The 24,270-nt window shown below is 41.8% G+C and overlaps 2 protein-coding genes across 2 annotated transcripts; both read left to right on the forward strand.

The window, feature by feature from the left end:
* The first annotated feature begins 1,098 nt into the window (after positions 1 to 1,098).
* On the forward strand, positions 1,099 to 12,418 carry LOC135485960 (complement receptor type 2-like). Its single transcript, XM_064768391.1, has 17 exons — positions 1,099 to 1,105; positions 1,198 to 1,398; positions 1,696 to 1,830; positions 2,630 to 2,818; positions 3,295 to 3,486; positions 3,611 to 3,802; positions 4,246 to 4,437; positions 4,565 to 4,756; positions 6,099 to 6,290; positions 6,734 to 6,925; positions 7,035 to 7,226; positions 7,671 to 7,862; positions 7,999 to 8,190; positions 8,302 to 8,493; positions 8,706 to 8,789; positions 9,974 to 10,067; positions 12,090 to 12,418. Exons 1-17 carry the CDS (start codon positions 1,099 to 1,101, stop codon positions 12,247 to 12,249), a joined length of 2,790 nt encoding a protein of 929 aa, XP_064624461.1. The 3' UTR covers positions 12,250 to 12,418.
* A 1,462-nt stretch (positions 12,419 to 13,880) lies between these two features.
* Positions 13,881 to 17,801, forward strand: LOC135486416 (uncharacterized). The gene is made up of 4 exons (XM_064769180.1): positions 13,881 to 13,968; positions 14,561 to 14,656; positions 15,322 to 15,415; positions 16,200 to 17,801. Exons 1-4 carry the CDS (start codon positions 13,908 to 13,910, stop codon positions 16,363 to 16,365), a joined length of 417 nt encoding a protein of 138 aa, XP_064625250.1. The 5' UTR covers positions 13,881 to 13,907; the 3' UTR covers positions 16,366 to 17,801.
* Positions 17,802 to 24,270: the final 6,469 nt, after the last annotated feature.

Raw genomic sequence — 24,270 nt, forward strand, 5'->3', positions numbered from 1 at the left:
ATAAGCATCCTGAGATTCAGGTTATTTTTAGTCTACGTCATATACATGAACCTGTTTGAAATTTCGACAAGTTGAGTATGTTGAGAACCACTGGTTATGCCAGGATGCGGAATAAGAGGCCGATGGACTAAGCAGAATGGTGGGCAAATTCATCACTTAATATAGTGTAATTTGCATGTGACTCTCAATGATTTGAATGTTTTGACTGACACTTCTATGGCAAGCCGTTCGTCCAATAATTAAGAAAACCTAGTTTTTTTGAAAAAAAACTGGTTTTCTTCAATAAAACATAGTTTTCTTAAAAAACTTAGTTTCATTGAAAAAAACTAGGTTTTCTTGAAGAAAACTATGTTTTTTTCAAAAAAACTAGGTTTTCTTAATTATTGGACGAACGGCTTGCCATACACTTCTTTTATTCAACATCACTTCAACATCCATTACAATATTGAAGTGATGTTTTGCATGAATTTTCACTAGGATTGACTGGGGCGCCTTTTGAGATACAGGGGTGGCGAGTGCTCTAATTTTTTGGGATATCATAATGTCTAGACGAGAGTATTGTTGTGATATTTTGACACATCACTTAAATTTTGCCATAAATCTAAAATCATCAAACTTATCTTAGAGTAAAAGATTAAGAAATGCATGAATTTTCACTAGGATTGACTTGGGTGCCTTTTGAAATACAGAGGTGGTGAGTGCTCTAAATTTTGGGATATCATAATGTCTAGACGAGAGTATTGTTGTGATATTTTGACACATCACTTAAAATTTGCAATAAATCTAAAATCATCAAACTTATCTTAAGCAAAATTTAGAATAATTTAACGAACAACCAACACCTATTATCAACCGCATCGCCTTAGAGTAGATATCTTTGTAGTTATTTATCCTAAAATGTGGCGCATTTTTATCCATTCAGCCATTACTAAAATCTGCCTACGGTTTTCGAGACAATGGCACTCAGTCACCCGTGACCGCATAAAACGGCGATGTACGTGTTAAAAAAAGTATGTACATGCAGCTCCTCCTATTTGCTTTTAGTTTTCCATGAAATGTATACTTTTTAAGGTTCACCCTGTATAAAGCTAGTTTAAAATGTTATGTATGTAACCTCTTACAAAAGTCGAATCGTCCCAATTGCTTTGTAAAGTCAAAATGCACTCTCTAAATAGTATGTGCGTTTCGTCATTGCAGACAAACTGACGAATTTTAAGATCTTGATAGATGAAAATCTCTGCCATCATGAAACTGGAACAGTACAGTTTAGTCGAGCACAAGAAATTAAATGTGACTCGCCGGGTCCTGTTGTCGGAAGACGCCTGAAGATCCAACGAATGGAACCATCGTCTGCTCTTACATTGTGCGAAGTGAGCGTACAGGCTTTCCAATATAGAGGTGCGTGTAGGCAAGGTCACGGTATTGGTCTATGCAGGGTTTTTCACTTTATCTCCTCCCTCACAGCCTTATTGCTCCTATACTTCTGCATTTTGTCAGCATGTGTTCGTGTAGCGTTCGACTGAGTTACCTAGTAAATGACTAGTACACTAACGAGCATGGTAAATCACACCTTTGTCATGTTTGTCAGCAGCATCACAACCCTAATAAATTTATGCAGCTGTATTATACCAATCTGAAGTTGTTTAACACAGGCTGTAGAATTCTAATTTATTGAACTTTAAGTACATCTTTCAGCATGCCAAACCAAGCGCTATGGCCCCAACTGCAACAACCGATGCCAATGTGCCAATGATGACACGTGTGATGACAAGACAGGACAGTGCCCATCTGGGTGTAAAGATTTTTTCACAGGCCCTTACTGTAACATAGGTACGTAAGGAATGAACCTTAAGAAGGACCATTGGTATTATTAAGGGCAATATTACCCAGCTGTCGGCTGCCCAGTCACCTCCTATTCTACAAGCAGTTTCCATCAACAAATTGCACAAAATGAGGAAAAATTCGAAATCTGACTGAATTATCACGCTTTTCCGATGTTGATTCCGATTTGACCCGCGAGTTAGCTCTCAATGCGTCGATCCTTTCCATGTGGAACGATGCACTAGCAAGGTTCTTCCTGGAGCCATGGATCTATCCTAAGCCTACAACTGCCTCGTCCCAAGTCATTGCGCCTCGATCCGCCAGTTCCTGACGCATGGTAGGATTGTAGCTACGTTCCATCCACGGAGGTCCGGTAATGGATAGCTTCTGGAGATTCTCCATGAACTATCCATGGATTGCCCATGGATGGAATGTTCATGATTAATCCCCATCAACTATCCGTCGACGGAGACTTTTGCCTGTGTACTGAAAAAGAAGACATTGTAAATTTCGCATGGTTCCTGCGTGATTATATCCCACAAGTTGAAGATATGCCAACTTCGTTATAACCTTGACCTCTATTGAAATTGATCATAAAACTTCAAAACAACACAAACATATATGTTGTTTTGTTTCATGCTTCTGTCTTTCCTCCTGCAAGTTGAGATATATACCAGTTGAATTGGTATAAATTGTAGATAGTGTAAAAATGGTTGAATCTTCTGCTCAGTCCCGTCATTTACTAGCGATGCTGTTCTTTGATCTGTTGAAATTCTGAAGATACATGTTGCCTTTCTGCTTTTTCCAGCAATTACCTGCGACCCACCGTCACGACTGTTAAATGGAAAAGTTTCTACCACCTTTTTAGCAACCGTTGGTTGGTTCGTGAGTTACAAGTGCGACAAAGGCTTCGTTCTCGAAGGGAAAGAGAATTCAACCTGTGTCGAGAACGTTTACGGTCCTGGTAATGTGGCAGACTCAACTCCCGTCTGTAGAGGTGAGACACACTCAAAGGGAAAAGAAACCTACACTCCTTGACTAATAGAGTCTTATTCAGCGTGTGCTATGAGTCAGTTCCGCCAGCAATATCCGTCTCTGCTAAATGGGCAAGTTGGTGCCCCGAAGGCCGCTGTTCTAGGCTCATTTAAGGGGGGTTATGAGTAGGTAAAGGACATCGTTTTGCACAAGGACGGTCCTACCACGAAGACTGCAATTCTAGGATAAGCAGTCACTTATCAGTTCGTCAAAGGGCATCGTTTTGGAAGTAAGAGCTGGCCAAGGACGGTCATGGTAATTTGAAAGAGAAATTGGCATACCCGACGTCTCTGTGTGTAGGCCCATGGGAAAAGGCACTCTCCTTGCCTTGTTAGAAAAAATGTTCATATGCAAAGCGCGTGCTGTCTTTTAATCAGAACTGTACATGACTCGAATGGAATTAACCTTGTTAGAAGTTTTGTCTTTTCTTCTTTCCAGCAATAACCTGCGACCCACCGTCCCTAACAAATGGACAAGTGTCTGTCCCAAAGCCTGTACTTCTAGGTTCAGCCGTTAGCTACCAGTGTAACACAGGTTACGTTCTAGAAGGGAAAGAGAGTTCCACCTGTGTCGAGGTTGGGACTGGTAATGTTAAAGGGAGCTGGGCTGACCCGACACCCGTGTGCACAGGTAAGACGTACATTTCATACAAAAAGAGGTTCTTTTCATGTTTTTGTCCTAATAAGGACTTTGTTTGATACTCGACTCAAAGCATCTTCACCTGGCCAGCAATGGTTTTTTTTTTCTTTTCCAGCAATAACCTGCGACCCACCGTCCCTAACAAATGGACGAGTGTCTGGCCCGAAGCCTGCACTTCTAGGTTCAGCCGTTAGCTACCAGTGTGACACAGGTTACGTTCTAGAAGGGATAGGGAGTTCTACCTGTGTCGAGGTTGGTCCTGGTAATGTTAAAGGGAGCTGGGCTGACCCGACACCTGTGTGCACAGGTGAGACGTACATTTCATACAAAAAGAAGTTCTTCTTATGTTTTCGTCCTGATAAGAAATTTGTTTGATACACAACTCAAAGCACCTTCACCTGGCTAACAATCGTTTTTTGTGTTCTTTTCCAGCAATAACCTGCGACCAACCGTCCCTTACAAATGGACGAGTGTCTGGCCCGAAGCCTGCACGTCTAGGTTCAGCCGTTAGCTACCAGTGTGACACAGGTTACGTTCTGGAAGGGAAAGGGAGTTCCACCTGTGTCGAGGATGGGACTGGTAATGTTAAAGGGAGCTGGGCTGACCCGACACCCGTGTGCACAGGTAAGACGTACATTTCATACAAAAAGAGGTTCTTTTCATGTTTTTGTCCTGATAAGAACTTTGTTTGATACACAACTCAAAGCATCTTCACCTGGCTAACAATCGTTTTTTTGTGTTCTTTTCCAGCAATAATCTGCGACCCACCGTCCCTAACAAATGGACAAGTTTCTGTCCCGAGGCCTGCACTTCTAGGTTCAGCAGTTAGCTACCAGTGTGACACAGGTTACGTTCTAGAAGGGAAAGGGCGTTCCACTTGTGTCGAGGATCAACCTGATAATGTTAAAGGGAGCTGGGCTGACCCGACACCCGTATGCACAGGTAAGACGTACATTTCATACAAAAAGAAGTTCTTTTCATGTTTTTGTCCTGATAAGAACTTTGTTTGATACACGACTCAAGGCATCTTCACCTGGCTAGCAATGGCTTTTTTTGTCTTCTTTTCCAGCAATAACCTGCGACCCACCGTCCCTAACAAATGGACAAGTGTCTGTCCCGAAGCCTGCCCATCTAGGTTCAGCCGTTAGCTACCAGTGTTACACAGGTTACGTTCTGGAAGGGAAAGGGAGTTCTACCTGTGTCGAGGATGGACCTGATAATGTTAAAGGGAAATGGGCTGACCCAGCACCCGTGTGCACAGGTAAGAGTTTGGCAGTTACAACGGTATTCCCCTGAAGACCTACGGCGTTCGTTAATGAATATGAAACTTTGCAATTGCATGTACATGTAAATGCACGTACCGGTACTGAATATAAATATATGAGGAGGAAAGGAAGGTCCTGATTATATTCAAGGGCAATGGACTGACCCGACACCTGTGTGCACAAGTAAGATAACTCATGTCTATGGATGGGAACTTTCCCTTTTATGCTAGAAGATATTCATCATTTGCTTGAATTAGGAGTTAGGGTTTCTTTTTTTCTTGAGTTATTCGTTATCATCATGCCGTTTAGATCTTCAAAATGTCTTTGCCTGTATAGAATGTCCGGGCCACCAGTTTCTGTTCTGTCCTTCGATATTTAAAGCTATTGGCAATCATATACCCTCCATAGATGTATTATACCATGATCCGTCAGAATACAATAGGGCTGGACATTTTTTTCCATGGGGATATGTTCTACTTCTACACTGGTGTAGTATAGTTCTCTAGAGGCCATGACCGTTGATAGCTCAGAGATTGTGGAGCAAAATAGAACCTTGGGCTTTTGCCATGCCATTGTTTGTCTTATTTTCCAGCAATATGCTCTGTGAACCACCGTCTCTAATAAATGGACGAGTTCCATCCCCAAGCCGGTTAAACAATTTTGAATGTTTCCCCTTGATCATGTTCGTTTGAAACCCTGAAACACCAGATTGACACCTATTTCTCTGTTTCTACCGTTGGAAGCTCATTGCCTCTCTAGCTGTCTATCGCATTTTATGGAAACAACGACATATGTGGAAGAAAAATCACACGTTACTTTGGCACCGCTCAATTCAGCCGTGCGTTTACCAGTCAGACACGGATCTTTGCCTGAAGCGTCTGTTACTTCCCCTAAGAGGGAAAAGCGCACTGCAAGGCGGGAAATTCATTGACGGAAATGAATTCTTTTGACGTTGTAAATTTGCCCCATGTTTGGCCCTGATCATTATCAATACTGATACATGTATGATTCATATTCCATCCATAAGTTGCAACACGTCACTCTTACTTAATGGACAAGTATTAGCCGGTGAACATAGCACCCATGGCACGACAGTGATCTTTATAGCCGATGAAGTCTTCATTCTCGAAGGGAAGACGAATTCTACGTGTGTTCACGCAGATCCGAACAGCGCCAAGGGAAAGTGGTCAGAGCCAACGCTTGTTCGCAAAAGTAGGTTCAGCACTACCGGACATGATTGACCAATTTCCTTCCCACCCATATTAAAACATTTTTGTTGTGGTTTGAAATAATTTTGAGATGGTCCTTGATAATGTATTGTATTGTTCTTTTTTCTAGCTATTACCTGTGAACCTCCTGTCATATCAAACGGACATGTATCAGTCATCAAACCAGCCTTGTATGGGTCAACTGTAACCTATCGTTGTAACCAAGGCTTTGTTCTGGATGGGGAAGGGAGCTCAAAGTGTATTCAAAATGGAACTGACAATGTTTATGGGAAATGGACTGACCAGACGCATGTGTGTAAAGGTAACGTTACTCTAGAGAGAAAGCTTTCCTCATTTCCTTTCTACATTTCCCCATTTTGGCCTTCATCATTATCATTATCGATACAATCCCTTACTTTGATTCTTTTTCCAGCCATAAGTTGCGACACACTATTTTTACTGAATGGACAAGTAATAGCGGGTGGTCAAAGTACCCATGGCACGACAGTGATCTTTAAATGCGACGACGGCTTCATTCTCGTAGGAAAGACGAATTCTACGTGCGTTCATGAAGATCCAAAAAGCGCCAAGGGAAAGTGGTCAGAGCCAACGCCTGTTTGCAAAAGTAAGTCCAATGCCAACAGCACAAGATTGGCCAGTTGCCATCCCATACACCCATGATAAACATTTAATTTGTTTGTGGTTTGAAGGAATTTTGAAATGGTCCTTTATAATGTAGTGTTGTATTCTTCTTTTCTTTTCTAGCTATTACCTGTGAGCCTCCTGTCATATCAAACGGATATGTATCAGTCATCAAACCAGCCGTGTATGGGTCAACTGTAACCTATCATTGTAACCAAGGCTTTGTTCTGGATGGAAAAGGGAGCTCAAAGTGTAGTCAAAATGGAACAGACAATGTTTATGGGAAATGGACTGACCAGTCGCCTGTGTGTAAAGGTAAAGTTCCTCGAGATTGAAAGCTTTTTCCATGTCTTTTCTTCATTTTCCCAATGTTTGGCCCTCATCACTATCATTATCAATACATGCACTGTGATTCATTTTCCAGCCATAAGTTGCGACAAACCATTGTTACTGAATGGACAAGTTATAGCGGGTGTTCAAAGTACCCATGGCACGACAGTGATCTTTAGGTGCAACGAAGGCTTCGTTCTCGAAGGAAAGACATATTCTACGTGTGTTCATGAAGATCCAAACAGCGCCAAGGGAAAGTGGTCAGAGCCAACGCCTGTTTGCAAAGGTAAGTCGAAAGTCTACCGCACACGATTGGTCAATTGCCTTCTCATGCATCCTTAATGAACATTTAATTTTTTTTTTTTTGTTTGAAGGAATTTTGACATGGTCCTTAATGTTGTGTTGTATTCTTCTTTTCTTTTCTAGCTATTACCTGTGAACCTCCTGTCATATCAAATGGATATGTATCAGTCACCAAAGCAGTCGTGTATGGGTCAACTGTAACCTATCATTGTAACCAAGGCTTTGTTCTCGATGGGAAAGGAAGCTCCAAGTGTAGTCAAAATGGAACTTACAATGTTTATGGAAAATGGACTGACCAGTCGCCTGTGTGTAAAGGTAAAGTTCCTCCAGATTGGAGCTTTCCTCACTCCTTTTCTACATTTCCCCCATGTTTGGCTTTGATCATTATCATTATCGATACAATCCCGTTCTTTGATTCCTTTTGCAGCCATAAGTTGCGACACACCATTGTTGCTGAATGGACAAGTAATAGCGGGTGGTCAAAGTACCCATGACACGACAGTGATCTTTAAATGCGACGACGGCTTCATTCTCGTAGGAAAGACGAATTCTACGTGCGTTCATGAAGATCCAAACAGCGCCAAGGGAAAGTGGTCAGAGCCAACACCTGTTTGCAAAGGTAAGTCCAATGCCTACCGCAAACGATTGGCCAGTTGCCTTTCCATGCACCATGAGAAACATTTAATTTGTTTGTGGTTTGAAGGAATTTTGAGATGGTCCTTAATGTTGTGTTGTATTCTTCTTTTCTTTTCTAGCTATTACCTGTGAACCTCCTGTCATATCAAACGGATATGTATCAGTCACCAAAGTAGCTATGTATGGTTCAACTGTAACCTATCATTGTAACCAAGGCTTTTTTCTGGATGGGAAACGGAGCTCAAAGTGTATTCAAAATGGAACTGACAGTGTTTACGGGAAATGGACTGACCAGTCGCCTGTTTGTAAAGGTAAAATTCCTCCAGATTGAAAGCTTTCCTCATTTTTTTCTACATTTCCCTATGTTTGGCCTTCATCATTATCGTTATCGATACAATCCCGTACTTTGAATCATTTTCCAGCTATAAGTTGCGACACACCATTATTACTGAATGGACACGTAATAGCGGGTGGGCTAAGTACCCATGGCACGACAGTGATCTTTAGATGCGACGAAGGTTTCATTCTTGAAGGAAAGACAAAATCTACGTGTATTCATGAAGATCCAAACTGCGCCAAGGGAAAGTGGTCAGAGCCAACACCTGTTTGCAAAGGTAAGTCCAATCCCTACCGCACACGATTAGCCCGCGGCCATTCACAGAATATGGCAGAGTTCAGTAAAACCTAAGTCGAATATTAGTAAAAGAGCGACAACTTCCATTGGTTTTGCCCTATACGTACATGCTTATGCCTTCTTTGATCCTTACAAAATGCGATTTGATTAACCAAAAAATCCAAGGTCAACTCAATTTGATTTGATTCACAGAAATTGGATTGGAGTCACCTTCGTCGACATTGGATTACGTGCATGGAGACGTAGAAGGACGCACAAATACGCGTGATGAATCAGGTAAGTTGGGATCATTAAAAAACAATAAGAATGAGTGATTATAGACTTCACTGAGCAATAAATGGAAACTATTGGGTATTACATACAACTACTGGCAAGAATGATAATCTCAGATGCATCACTGTATATAACCCTGTCACTTGTTACATCATCAGTAACTTGTGCTTGCCATTCTCAAGTGCTGACCCAAATGAGGTTAAAATGCGAATTTCGAGTTCCTTTGATTAACCAACATTTGGGGGCATGGTTGGAAGGGGACATGAGCATGCGCATGCAGGTAAAAATGACTTGCAAAGCCGCCGTCGCCAGTCTTTGTAAGATCGGCCGCATTAGGAAATTATTGGACAAACGCAGTGCTGAAAGACTGGTCCAAGCCTTCATTACATCAAGGCTTGATTCCAACAATGGAATTCTATACGGTCTGCCTGATACGACTCTTGCACCGTTGCAACGGGTGCAAAATATGGCAGCAAGGCTGATATGTCGCGCAAAGAAATTTGACCATGTAACGCCCTTACTCAAGGAGCTACACTGGCTTCCCATCAAAGCCAGGATTGAATTCAAAGTTCTGTGTGTGATCCACAAGTCACTAAATGGTGTCGGACCGGAGCACCTCAATGACCTCCTCCTGGAAACAGAAGGTCGCACTAGGTCAGTCACTTTCAAGACCCTTCAGGTCAAGCGGACCAGATCATTGTACGGTGACCGCAGCTTTTCAAGGTGCGGCCCGTACCTCTGGAATAAACTTTCACTTGAACTGAGGTCCCAGCCAGAGACAATGTTAAAAAAACAATTAAAAACTCTGCTTTTTAATCGATTCTTCGGGGAGGTGGCGCTTTGAGCGTGGTGCTACCACGGAAAGGCGCCCTAGTGTAACATTCATTCATTCATTCATTCATTCCTTATACACAGTGCGATTTGAAGGTTTCCGCATCGGTCGAATATAAAGTAATGCAAAATGAGGAAAAGCTAGGTTTTTCATTGTGTGTTCCTTTCATAATTCCCGAGCGTGCAAATAGAGAACATTTCTGCAAACTCGTCATGACCACATTTGCCCTTGCTGCGTGCATGTATACGGTGACAATTTCTAAACCTCTCTATTAAAGTTGTTTACATAAGTTGTTTTACCCATTGCTAATTTAAAACCTCTCTCTTGATATATTCTTTGTTATCTCTACTTTCAGGATCAGCAATGAACATCGGAATTGGTATTGGCTGCGCGACAGTTGTTCTCGTCTTGGTAATCATTGGTATTATTTTGGCAATTAAAAACAAAAGGTACGTTATTCCCATTTTCCAAATTATACCAACTCGAGGTATTCAATGCATGCAGTACACGATATATTCGGATAGAGCCAACCGGATTATTCTGGTTTTACATGTCGGTGCCAAGTTCAGCTTGACTGGAGTCTGAAGTTTTCCATTCTATCTGAACTTAGCTTGAGACAAAACTATTGCATGTACTTCTTAATCGATCAATCTGTCATCCAGTCTAAAATAACCTAAGATAACACCATAACATGAAGATTTTAAAGGGCGCCTTTTCAATGTGTAAATGTGTTCAAAGGAGCAATCCCTCAAATCGTTTCTCAATCAGCCATGTCTTTAGCGAGTGCTTAAGCGAAATGATACTGTCTGCCATCCTTATATGGGTCGGCAGCTGGTTCCAAACCAAAGAAATGGACCACTCGCCAAAAAGGTTCTGTCCCAAATGCGCTTTGGTTGCAACACCCAAAACCATGCGAAGTGCCTTTCGTTCAACTCATACCGGTTTCAATCTCGCTTCCAGGATGGCGAAGATGTAAGTGCTCGTGCGATCACACTACAACAAACCTGGAGGCGGGAAATGCCCGGTCGAGTTTTATAGAAAGTCAAATGCAAACATTAAATGACGTTTCCTTGACATTTTTATTGCATGTTATGTTGGCTGGGGATATTAGGCAAGCCGCTTGCCGAACTAGCATCATTCTTGTTCTGTTTGGAGAGCCGCTTGCCGAACAGCACTGAAAATCAACCCAGTTTGGCCAAACATTACAAAATTCTTCCCTGTTTGGCGAGCTGGAGACTTCACAACATGGCCAATCAGAGCAGTGAACAGATATCATATTGGAATTAATATGCGCATAATTTACAATCGCGGTCTTCTCGCTCTCGTTCTAGATTCACTTTTTGATATTTAAAATAAGTCCTTCTGTAAAATTGTCCACAAGAGTTCATGAAGAATTAAAATGTGATTAACTAATAAGTGTAGTAAATACATTGTAAGGTCCTTCGCTATACACCCAGTAGTGTTGTTTACTGCGTTGCCATGAATGATAATACGGATATGATAATGAGCTCCTGGCAGGCTAATGTATGAATGAGTTCGGCTCTCCATCTTGGTAAAAAAAATCGCTGTATGGGAAGCCGGGTTTGCCAAATAATCAATTCCTGTTATGTTTCGACCATCAGCTCAGACAAGGAAAGGGTATCAAACATCACTTTAGATTAAATAAAAATAATGATAAAAATAATAGGTATTGGATCAGGATAGTACAAGGGTGAAAGAACAATTTAGTTGGTGTGTACTACTCATCACTTCCGGTATTATATGGGGAGTTAAGCTGTTAGAAAATGAAAGAGTGCCGATCAGGGAGATCTGATCATATCGGGGCAGTGGCAAGAAGCCACCAATGAAAAAGTGCAAAATGTGATAATAGTGTAAAAGTCTATTAAGAAGTTTGCCTGCTTTAAGTTCGGCCTTCAGCCCTAATGACCTGTTTCGATGAGAATCCCAGGTTATTTAAGACGTCTTTCATAAAACGTGAGGTCAAATCTCAATGTCGTACTTCCATTCTGTCAAATATTGTACCTAAAATGTTCGCACCTATGAAGTGGACCACGTATCTTGCAGTTTTTCAATAATAAAACAAATATGGCAATTTTTATTTTTGCGAATCAAGGTCATTCGCAAAATTCGACAGTTTTCAGTATTCATTTGATCAGAAAATTTGTAGTCCGGTTTCATCGTCTGCCATCTTTGCCTATCGGAGCCGGTTTGCTGAACTTCTTTATCCAGCGTCAACAGCACATTATGCTACCTCCACATTAGCGATTAACGCGGTGTTTTGCAACAAGAGGCTCGATTTCCTCAGACATTGGTCTAAAGCCAGATATTCAAATGTATCGGTCATGGAATGAAACCACACAGTGCTGGCGGACAGGCCTGAATCGTGGTGTTAAACGATAAGATAGTTCTTTTCTTGTCAAACAATCCATACATGTTTAATGATTTTGTTTGTCTTGTCTGATATTTTCCAGTCGAGAAAGCCCACCACATGAAACACTCGAAGAAGAGCCCCCTGCCAAATCCAACGTGAAGGTCTTCCAGAATCCACTTTACAATATAGAGGAATGGAACGAAGGACAAAACGAAACAAGGGGCAGTTCTGATGAGACGTTCCGCCTAGATTTTCTTTGAGGAAAGTACACAACATCAAATTATTCAGGAGTTTTATAGCTGTGTTTCAGTTGGTGATGGTCGGTTTACGTCACGCAAGTTTTCGACGTTACAGAACTTGGTCACGGTGGCAAAAATGCTCTGTACATTTTTAGAGACATAATTATTTTCTCGGTGGAGTTAAACCCGTTCTTCTGAAGACACAGAAATGAGATTTTCACAGATGAATGATAAAAAACAGAATAACTGGCGAAAAAGTTTCTCAATATAGTGCATTCTAACATTGACATTTTCTAGTGACGAGCATGGGGACGAAAAATACAGACGAAGTACGTTGCTGATGTGCACCACTGACTGACACTGAAGGTATCGTGTGAAACAAAATTGACCAAATTTCAGAAAACGTCTTGAATTAGGCATGTAAGAAGTCCATGTAGGGGATGAACTTATTAATCACAGATTTGATAGCTTTCAAGCATCTTCTTGAAAACACAAAAAAACAATAACGACTGAAAGAATAAAGTAATGGCGTCAAAAATAACGATTAACGATTAACCTCAACAACATTGATTGTCATGTTAATTGGTCAAATTTCAAAATAACAATTAATCAATATTTTTTTGATTGTTCTTGCACCTTGGCCTTTTTATATAGTCACCCAATTACTATAAATACATTAATTAGCTTTATCAGATATTTCTATCATGATATTTTCTCTATATCTTTTGGCAAATAACTTGACTGTATTATTGTTTTGGGCTTTTCAAGTTATGAAATGAGAATGTGGACAGGCTTTGTTATCAGGTGAAAATATTAAAATCGAAGTTAAATCTTTTTCTTTCTTCTTTTTCACCATCTCAGGTGTCTTTTCTTCGTTTCCACCTCCTCCTCCGTTCCTTATACCAAATATTACACTTTTTCCGCAGCCAGTACCTCAAGACAGCTAAGGCCCACGCCAGAATCCATCACACATTTCAGGGTATGAAAAACTGCCCGCAGTAAAATACTGAAGTGCAATATCCAGATTTGCTGGAACTGAATAATCACAAATGTAATAACTCCCGAGTGTTTAGCCCGATGAGAAACTCTCGAATGCCGTAGGTTTAAGTTCGGTGGGGACCCAGAAAAAACCCGTTTCACTTTTCATGGCAGTGTCCACGGACAACATCGATCCAAAAATCAGACCAAATGGCGTTTTTGAGAGTCGTTGTCTTCACTTTAAGGATTAAAATCAATTAAGTAATACTTGGTCAATCACACGTAATATATCTTTCCTATCGCCTGTCCCTGAAATTGGACAGAAGCCAAGTCTTGGGACAAAAATATCAGACACTCATTTTCGTTTTCTACACTAAGAGTTGAAATCTTAGCTAGAAGTAATTGAATTCGAAAGATATCGTCGCCAAATATATCACCCTATGGCCACAAGCTGTTTCTGAAATAATAGACACATCACGAGTTTTTATTGAACAATCCTTGTTATCAAATAATAGGTTTCAAAGGCCAACCACATCGGCAAAGAAGGGGGTGGGGTATTTGATAGACATCTCCACATGACAATTGCGAAATTAGTTCATGCTATTGCGCACTCCCTCTGAGTGTTTTATGGACTTTAATTGTCACAGACCTACCGAAAGTGCGCACATTGTTAATTTCTTTCCAGTAGTGTGAGAAACAAAATGAGACAGATATTTTATCTGATCATTTTTCAGAATGTTATTTTTTTTAACATCGCAGCAGGTAAGTTAAATAAAGTATTCCTTTAGAAACCTTTAGAAACCCATATCTTGTTGTTTGTTTTATAGCCTACTTGATCAGTACCTTTATTTCCATGACATGTTTCAGCTGATAAAGACAAATGATGTCCCACTGACAACTAGAAACAAACAAAGCCGTAGTAGAGCAGTGACTACATGTATATCTAAACGCGCCAGCGCGATAAAAATTGGTCTGTAGAGTATTTCTACGTGAATACGCACAATTGCACTGCTAAAATTCATAATATGTGCATAAATTACACATCTGGAAAGTCGCAAATTCATCTTCAAATTTGAGTTTTAACTGTTAAATCTGCCATACTTTCTGGAGAAGTATCGATACTAGTTTAATGACACACTCCATTACAAGCTGGTGTTTCAATATTCACTGTTGGGAAAACTCGCGGCCATTCACTGTGATAGGCAGAGCGATCAGGTTTAGGTCATAAGAATATATAGCATGACATCTTCCATTTGTTATTCCCGATACGTACATACATGCCCACTTTTTGCCCCTGGCTTCTAAAATGCGATATGATGAACCAAAGGTCAGGTTAATTTGCTTCAATTAACAGAAAATGGATTAGAGTCGCCCTCGTCGCCCTCGTCGACCATTGACTACTTGTTGCGTGGGGATTTTGGAGAAGGCGCAAATACACGTAGTATATCAGGCAAGTAGTGATCATTTCAACAAAATTAAGAAACCATAACATCAACGACTTGCTCATCTCATGATTATTTGCTCGGTATAGATTAACAACTTTCCCAATCTTATGAACAATGATTAGGCATGAATTGTGTCTGCCTTTGACTAAATATGCCCTAACGGTGTGCATGTATTTTCTCGCCCGTGACAGTTTGGAAACCTCTCTTTTAAATTATCTTTAACAGCGAGTTTCGGCAAATCTCCCGAATTAGAAATTACGAAGTACGAATTGTTATTTATCCGAGAAAGAGACCACAAGATTATTGGTTTCTAAGCTGATCAACGTCCGTTACCCAAATGGTATACAAGGGTCACTTTTGATCCAAAGTTCTCTCACCAATCCACTGTAATTTCTTAGGCGATGCGAGTTTTGAAATCGTGGTGACGAGCTGGCCGAGTCGTTACGAATTAGTCTACATTGTTGCAGCGTACGTTTTTCAACAACTCCGGAACTGGACGAAAGCATTAACTTCTAATACATTACACCAGATACAACTGATTGCAAAATGGAACGCGAGTTCCTTTGTAAATATAAGTTCGTAATTATTCATATTCGTGAGATTTGCGCGGGAAACTCGGCAATTTCTCCCCCAAAACAGCTTTGTTGTCTTCATTAGTTCCTAATTTCAGGATCAGCCCTCAACATCGGCATTGGTATTGGCTGCGCAGTAGTTGTTCTAGTCTTTGTAACCATTGGTGTCATTTTAGTTATTAAGAAAAGAAGGTACGTCGTGGTGTTGTTAATCTACTCGATCTAAAATAATACCAGGTATTAATACAGTGCTGGATATAGATTCGGAAAGAGTCAGAATGGCAGGTCGTGGTTGATACATGTCGGTACCTTTTTCAGCTTGACAAGAGCCACAAAGAATGCCAAGCGTTCCATATGTATCTTACATTGGTTGGTGCAAACTACAAGTATAACTTCATCTGTCTAACAGTATGCCTTACATACACATGTATTCTGATAGCAACTGCCCTCAATACTTCCATGGATGCTTTGCCTGCTTTAACTGACTTTTCTTTCAAAACAGCTTAGTTTTTTGCATTTTGGGGTCATCAGTGGGCTTGGGGGACTATTAGGGACAAGTTTTGAAATGGCACCTCTCAACTCCTTTAAAATCTGTCTTCAATTGACGAGAGTTTCATGCTATTCAGACGTCTACAACCTGAGGCCATACTTCCATCTTTCGCAACATTTACATTTGATCTGAAACATTTGTACGCCAGCTCCGGCGTCCATATCTTATTCACAGATCCGTATTGGCCGTACTTCCTCTACTAATGCTAGCATTTTAAGGCCTCTTCACATAATCGACTAACGCACTGTTTTGCAATAATTAAACAAATTGGATATAGGCCTACATGTACTTTAATTTAGACATTAGCTATATTCGAATGTATCATTGCTAGTATGAACACGCACGTTGCCTGCGGAAAGAGCATTGCAAGATGGACTTTTAATCGTAAAATTAATCATTCCGTTTATCTTGATTTTGATTTTCCAGACGAGAAAGCCCACCACGCGAAACACTCGAAGAAGTCCCCCGTGTCAAGGCCAACATGAAGGACTTCCAGAACCCACTTTACAACATGGAAGGCTTGGACGATGGAAATACATGTACAGTGAAAAGGGACATCACTTTTCAGACATTCCGCCCAGATGTTGTTTGAAGAGTTTGCAACACCAAAACAGCCCAAACACAATTGCGAGTTTAGGAAAACGACACGCAATGTTTACGATAACAATAGTTCCGGATAAAATGCTGATAAAGAAATTGTGTTATCATTTCTCTAACGTTTCCTGACGCTCTCTTTAACTCTAGTCTACTTTAATAAGGGCGTGACCCAAGGCCGTTGCGGGGGGGGGGTGCAAACGTATTTTTCATGTACATTTTGGCCAAACTTTCAGACTGACGAAGGACAAAAGATCAAATTGCTGGCGCTACGTAGGCCTACGGGCCTGTGACCTATGAAATGGTGCTTGGTTTTGCCTTAATCATCTTAGACTCATCATTTGCAGACACATACATGTAATTCATTTATTGAAAATCTCTTAACTTAACATATCAGATAAAATAAGTGCAATAGAGAACTGGTGTATATGCGCCTTATGTATTTAAAATATACTACAAATGTACAACTGCTCTATCATTCAACCATCGCTCAAGGCTTTTACGAAGGTTCAAAGGAGAGATTTAGGAGTATTTTACATGCAGATTGGAACAACTTTTCCCGCTGTACCTGATTATATTTAAAGATTGACACATGAAACTATTTTAAATATTGGTTATAACAATTAGAGCGGCTGCGGTGATAAGGTGTCTCGGGAAGATGTTGATGCCTCCGATAGGAGAAATCGGGAATAAACACGAAGTTACCTTGATGAGCCAACTCCATAGTACAGTTTAAAGTGTCAGTAGACAGCCTTTTATTCAGTCTCTGCATGCATGTACGTCTTATCCAAATCAATCCAATCCAATAGTGATAACCCCAAGCGTCGCATTCGTATCAATGTCTAGGGGGAGAGTGGTGAAACATCCAGTGCCGTACACGATAAAAACATGGTCGGTAAAAACAATTAAAAAGTAGTCGGCGCAGGGTAAAATGTTATTCTATTCCCTTGCCCATATTGGGAGGAAGCTCTGTCTGTGACTCGCTGTGTGGCAGTGGGAGGTGGAGTATTGTTGACGACGTTGTTATCTTGTTGTACTTGACATTCTCCTCCTATGGCAGTTAGGCTGTTGACTGCCTAATACATTAGGGTTAGTCTTGCTTATACAGGTCTAGTTTCAGTGGTGCTATCGTTCATTTTGGCGCCACATTGTTTTTTGTCCTTGTTTAAAGTGTTGTCTTGTCAATGATGATATCAAACTTATCTGCCTAACATTGTACTCATTGTGGCATATATCAATATGTCAATGAGTGAAAATCATCTAAATTAATGTCTCCACATTTGTTTACACGATTACATTTTCAGTTGTGTAGGCCTACTCGATATTTTTGTAGGTAATCAATTATAATGCGTTTTTACACCAATGAGAATGTTATATGTAGAATGAATTTACCATTCTTATTACATGTTCCAATTGCACAATTCTATAGATCTCGTGATGTATCATCGATTATTGATAAACGATTTTAATTTTCAAGTAGTTGTGTTTGATTCGACTATCACTTTCTTCGTGCATGTTTATAACAAGTGAACATTGACCTGCTGGAAGGTGCGAGTGGTAGCTAAGGGATGCCGTGTTCGACAATAATTTCAGTGTGTTCGCTGTACTCTTGAGAAAGACAACTTTTAGACAAAAAGCACATGGATTTTTACCACTGATTAGCTGGATGTGGCCCCCTGGGCCCGTATTAACAAAGACATTTCAGTCCAAATTAAAACTTAAGTTAACAATCCAATGATTTCATTGGTTGAAACCATGTCACATGACTGACTTAAGTCTGGATTTGTACTTAAGTTTCTTTGTGAATACAGGCCCAATATCATAGCACTTGAAATCTCGGAAAGCAAAAGCCAAGTCCTGGCTTGGGTGAAGTGTCGCCTTTAAACGCGGCGTTTTATATCAGTACCGTAGTAACGGCGGCCTCTTTCAACGTGCTTTACACGACTGACGTGACTGTATACTATGGATATATAGCCTGTTTCATCTGTTCGTAGCGCTGGAAAACAACTGTCGTTCATGTCATTATTATCATAGGTCCACTTCACCTTCGATGCAAGGCTCTGCTCATAAGTTGCAACCCCTGTCCTCGGGTATTTGAAGCGGCAAGTACCCTTCCAGTTATCGGTGTATAAAATGCAGCTCCATTTTACGTCTTAATACTATTCTGGAGGCAATGATCATCGGGGCGGCAGCACCCAGGCCAGTTTCATTGCAGTGATACATCTGATATAAGAGGTGTCGCGCTAAAATTAACTATTCAAGCATATTGTTGTGGAAAGAATGTTGATTTTGATAGAATTTGTGTTTTTCATTCACGCTACACATATTCATGACGTCACTGTGATCTCTTTTTAGTCGATGGGTTCTACTTTTTAGTTGTGGTTGGTACAGAACACAGCAGTGGGGAGTGCAATGGCGAAGGCACTATATACTGCGTGACGAATGATCCATGAAATTTTGAATTTCCTACAATTGTTTGTTAATATCATGGTAGGAAAAATTAAAGGCATGCATTGTTCACTAAATCCAAACTCGAGGAGGTTGATTTCCATAATTCGGTTAATAATATTGTCTTGGAATAAGGTAAGTATGGCCTAAGCGTTTTTGTTTCACTGGCCAAAGTCACATCTTATTCAACAGCAAACACACTGTGAAAGGATACATTGAGTATGCACAATGCATCCTCTCAGAGAGGAAAATATCTTCATCACAATCCTTTCAATTGATCACTGGCTACGACACCCACACAACACCCCCACCAACACTAGCACAACATTCCCACCACCACTGGGATCACGTCCAAAGTCCGCACGCGATATTCGCCGGCGAAATTCACCCCACAGTATTTCGCCTGCGAAATCTGTCCGAAAATCGACCGGCAAATGTGAGGCGATAATATGAAATCGCCGGAATGTCAGATGCGAAATTTGCCCACAATCGCGCCAATTCTTCGATTTCGCCCCAAAAATCGCTCCAGGCGATAATGGAGCGTTTTTACGAAATTGGTGGCTCTTGCATGCTTGTCCGATATTCGGAACGATTTTGCAACGACTTTCGTCTTGCTTTATTGGCGGAAAAGTGCAGTCACGTAAACAAATCGGGTCATACTGAACAGCGTCCACCAGGTTTAAACACATACATTAAAGCCATCAAAGTAAAATCTAATGGTCATAAGGGAATTAAGCATGAAATTTTCAGGAAATGTATTTTTTATGGTGTACGTATTACGTTTTGGCCACAAAATTTTATTTTGATGACTTTATACCCGACTTTAAACCTGGTGAACGCTGGTGGGCGCTGGTGGACGCTGTTTAGGATAACCGGATACTACAACGATCTTGATTGGTTGGCTGAGACTCGGAAACATAAGCCGAACTATGATTAGCTGTATGATTCGGTACATTCCGCCACAATCCTTCGGAATACATACCATAATATTAAGAACCTCAAACCTCTATGCCAAATTTGTGTAGCTCCTCGTGGATAGATGTGATGTATATGATTACTGCAGTCAGGTTGACCGGGAATTCCAGTTTGTGTTTTTGTTCGGTCTGCTATCAGCTGATGTCGGAATACGTATACTACAACACATGTAGGCCTCTAATATTCGCTTCGTTCCGATGGTTGGTGAGAGCGAATTAGGCGCGATTATTATTTTCGCCTGCGATTTTTATTCAGTCTGAATTTTCGCCTGATCATAATAGAATCGCCGAAGCAGGGAGCGATTTGGAGGCGAATGAGTGTGGCGATATTCGACCAGGCGAATTTTCGCCCCGATTCGCGTGCGGACTTTGGACGTGATCCCCCCATCGCCTAGTCTTATCTTATAATCCATCGCCTTTTACACACTGGTCCACAGACCACCCCCCCCCCCCCACCCCCCCCCCCCCCCCGAAACCATGCCGCATGGCATCCTTCATCTCGGCTCTTATTCACTCAAACATCCACCGGACTCTGCTTCAGATAACACTGGTATAGTGGTGTAGTTTTCGTTCATTTTGGCATAAATTTCCCTTCTTTGTAAATTTCACGAATATTTGATTGTCCTTTTTGAAAGTGTTGTCTTATTCAACAATATTAAACATATCGTCCAAAGAATAAAAGCCAGTTTTTATAAGAATCAGGCGGATTTCTATTAGAGGGTGATATACTGTAGTTTCATGAAAATAACACCACTTCATTAACAGCCGGTGTCGCCGCCCCTGACTCATAGGGTGGCGAACAGAGCTGTTGAGAAGGCCGATCATTGGCTGGGATTCCAGAGAGGGTTGTCCAGGCCTCATATCCAATATACTTCAGTTTCGAGTCCAATCCTTATTGTTTGGGTTGTTGAAACCGATTCGTAGGTCTCCTATGAATGGGATAATGGGATCGGGCCTTCGGCCATTGTACTGAGTGTCCCAGATCATTTTCAACTAATCGTCATTGGTAGTGTAAAGGGTGTCCCAGTGCTAATGGCTGATAGTGTACAGGGTGTCCATGAAAAAAGTCCAAGTGTCATATTGGCTTCTGCTGGTTTTAGGGACTGACCTGCCCTTTCAAAGTGAGGCACTGCTCAGGGAGGTAATGGAGCATGTCTTCGGGTCTTATCATCCCTTACCAGCTTCGGGCTTTCAAAGATACTTTGCAGTGCGAAATTGGTAAGAATGAGAAGTTGTCCGTCACATATCGGGAGACAAAACCGAACATCCCTCTGAATGTACAGTCTTGTCCGAAGTGATCAGTGAAGGAATAAAAAAGAACGATGCAAATCCCGATTCAATTTTTTTTCAAGCTAAAGATACACATTATTAGATTGTCCAGCTTTCAGAATCGTACCCACAATCATTCACAACACCCACAGTCAATTCAATTCCATCACAATGTCCTCCTCGACTACATTCACGAACTCTGGTCCATCCACGGCAGTCTCCTCTTCTTCCTCCAAGATAGCATGTGGTCCAGCTTCGATTGGCCTTGGTCGAAACGATGCTTTAAATCAGTTGACGATAACGTCCTCATCAACACCATCCCAGGCATCTCTGATGATGTTGGTAACGTCTCTCAGGACGATGTGAGGGCAGTCTCCTCGTTCGTCCGTGTGGTCCTTCTTCCACGATTTCCATTGTCGCCGTACGTGACATTTGAAGGACTTCATGACTGCAACGTCTAACGGTTGTACGAGGGATGTGCAACCAGCAGGTACGTAATCCAGGCTGCCTCTCATGTCGCGGACTCTCGCCCGGAAGTTCTCTGTCCGTTGGACCCGATAATGATCGACGATTAACAGGAACTGGTCGGTCTCGTTGTCGGTGACGTAGGGTGATAGGACTTCATCTAACCAGTGGTGCGCCGTTTCCTCCCTCATCCAACCAGTTTCCGATTGGGTAATCTACATCTGCTGGTGGGTTGTCTTGGAGGGCTGCAAACACCCGGACGAAACCTCTTCTGGGGAAGGTGATGTGCGCCGGCAACTTTGCTCCAGCGGCTGCGATGCAGAGGGTGACGGTGTATCCCAGCTTCGTATTGGACCTGGATGATCGGACGTCTATGGCCTTCTCCCCCGTGGTGTTGGCCATGTACATGGTTTTCATATCAAACAGGACAAAGGTTTGGTCCATGTTAAAGAAGAACCGCATCTGTATATCAAGACGATCGATGCTCCCAGTAACCGCATCTCGGAAGGTCTGGATCCTTGCAGCAGCATCAGCGGGGACGATCGTAGTATTCTTGGTCACCTTCCGTAGAGACACCTGGCGTCTCTTCATCAAGCACTCCACCCAGCCTATGGATGCGTTGAAATCCCATAGCTGAGGGCGACAATGCTGAATCCCTTCTCTGACATCTTGGGCTAACTCATTCCACCAGCTTTGCCACACTACCAACGCCTTATCTTGAATGTCGAGAACGGAGACTGCGAGGCGACGCTCTCTCATCTGCTGCAGCCATTGGTAAAGCTGGTCCTAAACCTGTGGCCATAACAGATCACGGGGCTCCATTACCGTCTTCTTCCGGCCATGCCCTTGTTCTTGCTTCTGCTCGAGGTCCTCGATATTACACCTTCTAAACGTCTCCCAGGGGATGTTATAGTGGGAGGCGAACTCTCTCATACTGCGCACCGTACCGTTCACCAGTGCCTCCTTCTGGTCTCTCAGGTAGGCAAGTTTTTCTGTCACGATGTAGCGCCGGCGTCGTTTTCTCAGCAGCTCTACAGCATCCATTGTCGCACAGGTTGTCTGCAATGTGGGTACCCTCAGTTGGGCTTCATTTATAGGCCTAAGAGGCCCTAGAATTACACAAGAAAACCACAAATCCTAGAAACTTCGATTCCGTTTTCTCCCACGTAGGCCTAGGGAGTCTGAATTAAAAAAGGGGGTTGTAGAAAAACAGAGGATGAGCTCCTCGTTTTTCTTCGGAATTTCGTGACTACTATCATTGCCTGAATATCACTTTGCTTTACTAATGCAAGCATTCGTAGATTTTCCTTCAGAGTTTCAATGAGGACTTTTTTTGTTTTGGGGGGTTTGGATCAATCTAAAAGGTGCTTCAGTTTTATGAGACAACCTGTATAAACGGTCGGCGAGTGGCGTTACCATTTACGTCATTCCACATGCGCACTCATCGACCAGTAGGCCCACAACACTTCGAATCAATAGGGCTGCGGTAATAAGTGGTTTAGGGTAACCGTGACAGCTCGGCTGAGCCATCACAAGGGCCAGCGAAGTCACTCATTGGTTACCTCTGGTGAATAGACTCGAGAGAAGAGGCCGGGCCTTGAATATCCCAAAGTGGTGTTATTTTCATGAAACTACAGTATGACCGTCTAAGATTTGCTTGAATTTTTTTTGGTGAAAGGGCTATGGGTAGATAGAAAAGTGCTGAAATTCCAGGTCCCTAAAACAACACTTTTTCTCTTGGGTCTCTGGAATGGTCACCGTTTTGAGGGTCAAAATTGGACTTGAAATATCCCAATGCGCCAATGACTGCCCAGCTTTATTTTGGTAGATGTCAGTCTATGATGGAAGGAGCTGCAGAAAATTGATAGTTTACGTGGGTAGTTGACGAAGCGGCCTGTAGGGGGGGGGGGGGCGCTGCCAAACAGTGTTTTTTCTGAAATTACACATGTATTTCAGGCATTCCTGGACTGCGCCCTCAACATCCCTAGCTACTTTATGCATGATATGATTCCATTAGCTTACCCAATACTATGCCACTTGAAAATATTGTGGGATAATGAAGGTGCGAGAGTATAGGTGGCGTCAAAGTCGGTGAAAACGTTGAAATCAGTGCTTTTGGGGGTCTAATATCTCACTGCTCCCTCATAGAATTTGAATGAAATCTGTTCACCATATAACCCTGTATGTGTACTATTATTCCTATAAAGATTTTAGTAGTAAATCTATAATTCTCTTACAAATGGCACTCACCTGTTGATCTTGTGATGTATTGATAATCGATTATTGATAAACCATTAAAATTTTCAAACTCTGCTCTTTGATCCGACTTTCCGTTCCTCACTGAATGATTATATTAAACGGACGCTGATCTATTGGAAGGTGCAAGAGGTATAAGTGTTCCGTTTTAGGTGAGACATCCTAATCTGCGGATGCCCTGTTGGTCAAGAATTTCAGTGTGTTCACGTCCTGTTGTATCTCATATAATGTACATGTATATGATTATACATCTTCATCGATTTTTAACCACAAAACACGACCTAAGCTGCTAAAAACGACACAGAAAGTGAATCGCGTGCGAGGAGTCGGCCAATTGGGGAGCTATCGCACCTCCCCCCCCCCCCCCCCCCGAAACGCCTACCTCATTGTTCGACCTCCTGATAACGATGTCGAACAACTATTGGGATAGCCGTTCACGTTGACGTTTCGTGGGCTTTGCGAAAACTGCCTATACGTTAATAACGCGCATA

This window comes from Lineus longissimus, chromosome 4, assembly GCF_910592395.1.
Source record: "Lineus longissimus chromosome 4, tnLinLong1.2, whole genome shotgun sequence".
NCBI classification, from domain to species: Eukaryota; Metazoa; Nemertea; class Pilidiophora; order Heteronemertea; family Lineidae; genus Lineus; species Lineus longissimus.

What these genes read in the sequence shown, in the direction of transcription:
- LOC135485960 (XM_064768391.1), top strand. An exon ending in ACAGGCTTTCCAATATAGAG is followed by an intron (nt 1,399 to 1,695) that starts GTGCGTGTAGGC and finishes TACATCTTTCAG; the next exon opens with CATGCCAAACCAAGCGCTAT. An exon ending in CCCGACACCCGTATGCACAG is followed by an intron (nt 4,438 to 4,564) that starts GTAAGACGTACA and finishes CTTCTTTTCCAG; the next exon opens with CAATAACCTGCGACCCACCG.
- LOC135486416 (XM_064769180.1), top strand. Translation starts at nt 13,908, where the DNA reads ATGAGACAGATATTTTATCTGATCATTTTTCAGAATGTTATTTTTTTT. An exon ending in TTTTTTTAACATCGCAGCAG is followed by an intron (nt 13,969 to 14,560) that starts GTAAGTTAAATA and finishes TTCAATTAACAG; the next exon opens with AAAATGGATTAGAGTCGCCC. An exon ending in AAATACACGTAGTATATCAG is followed by an intron (nt 14,657 to 15,321) that starts GCAAGTAGTGAT and finishes TCCTAATTTCAG; the next exon opens with GATCAGCCCTCAACATCGGC.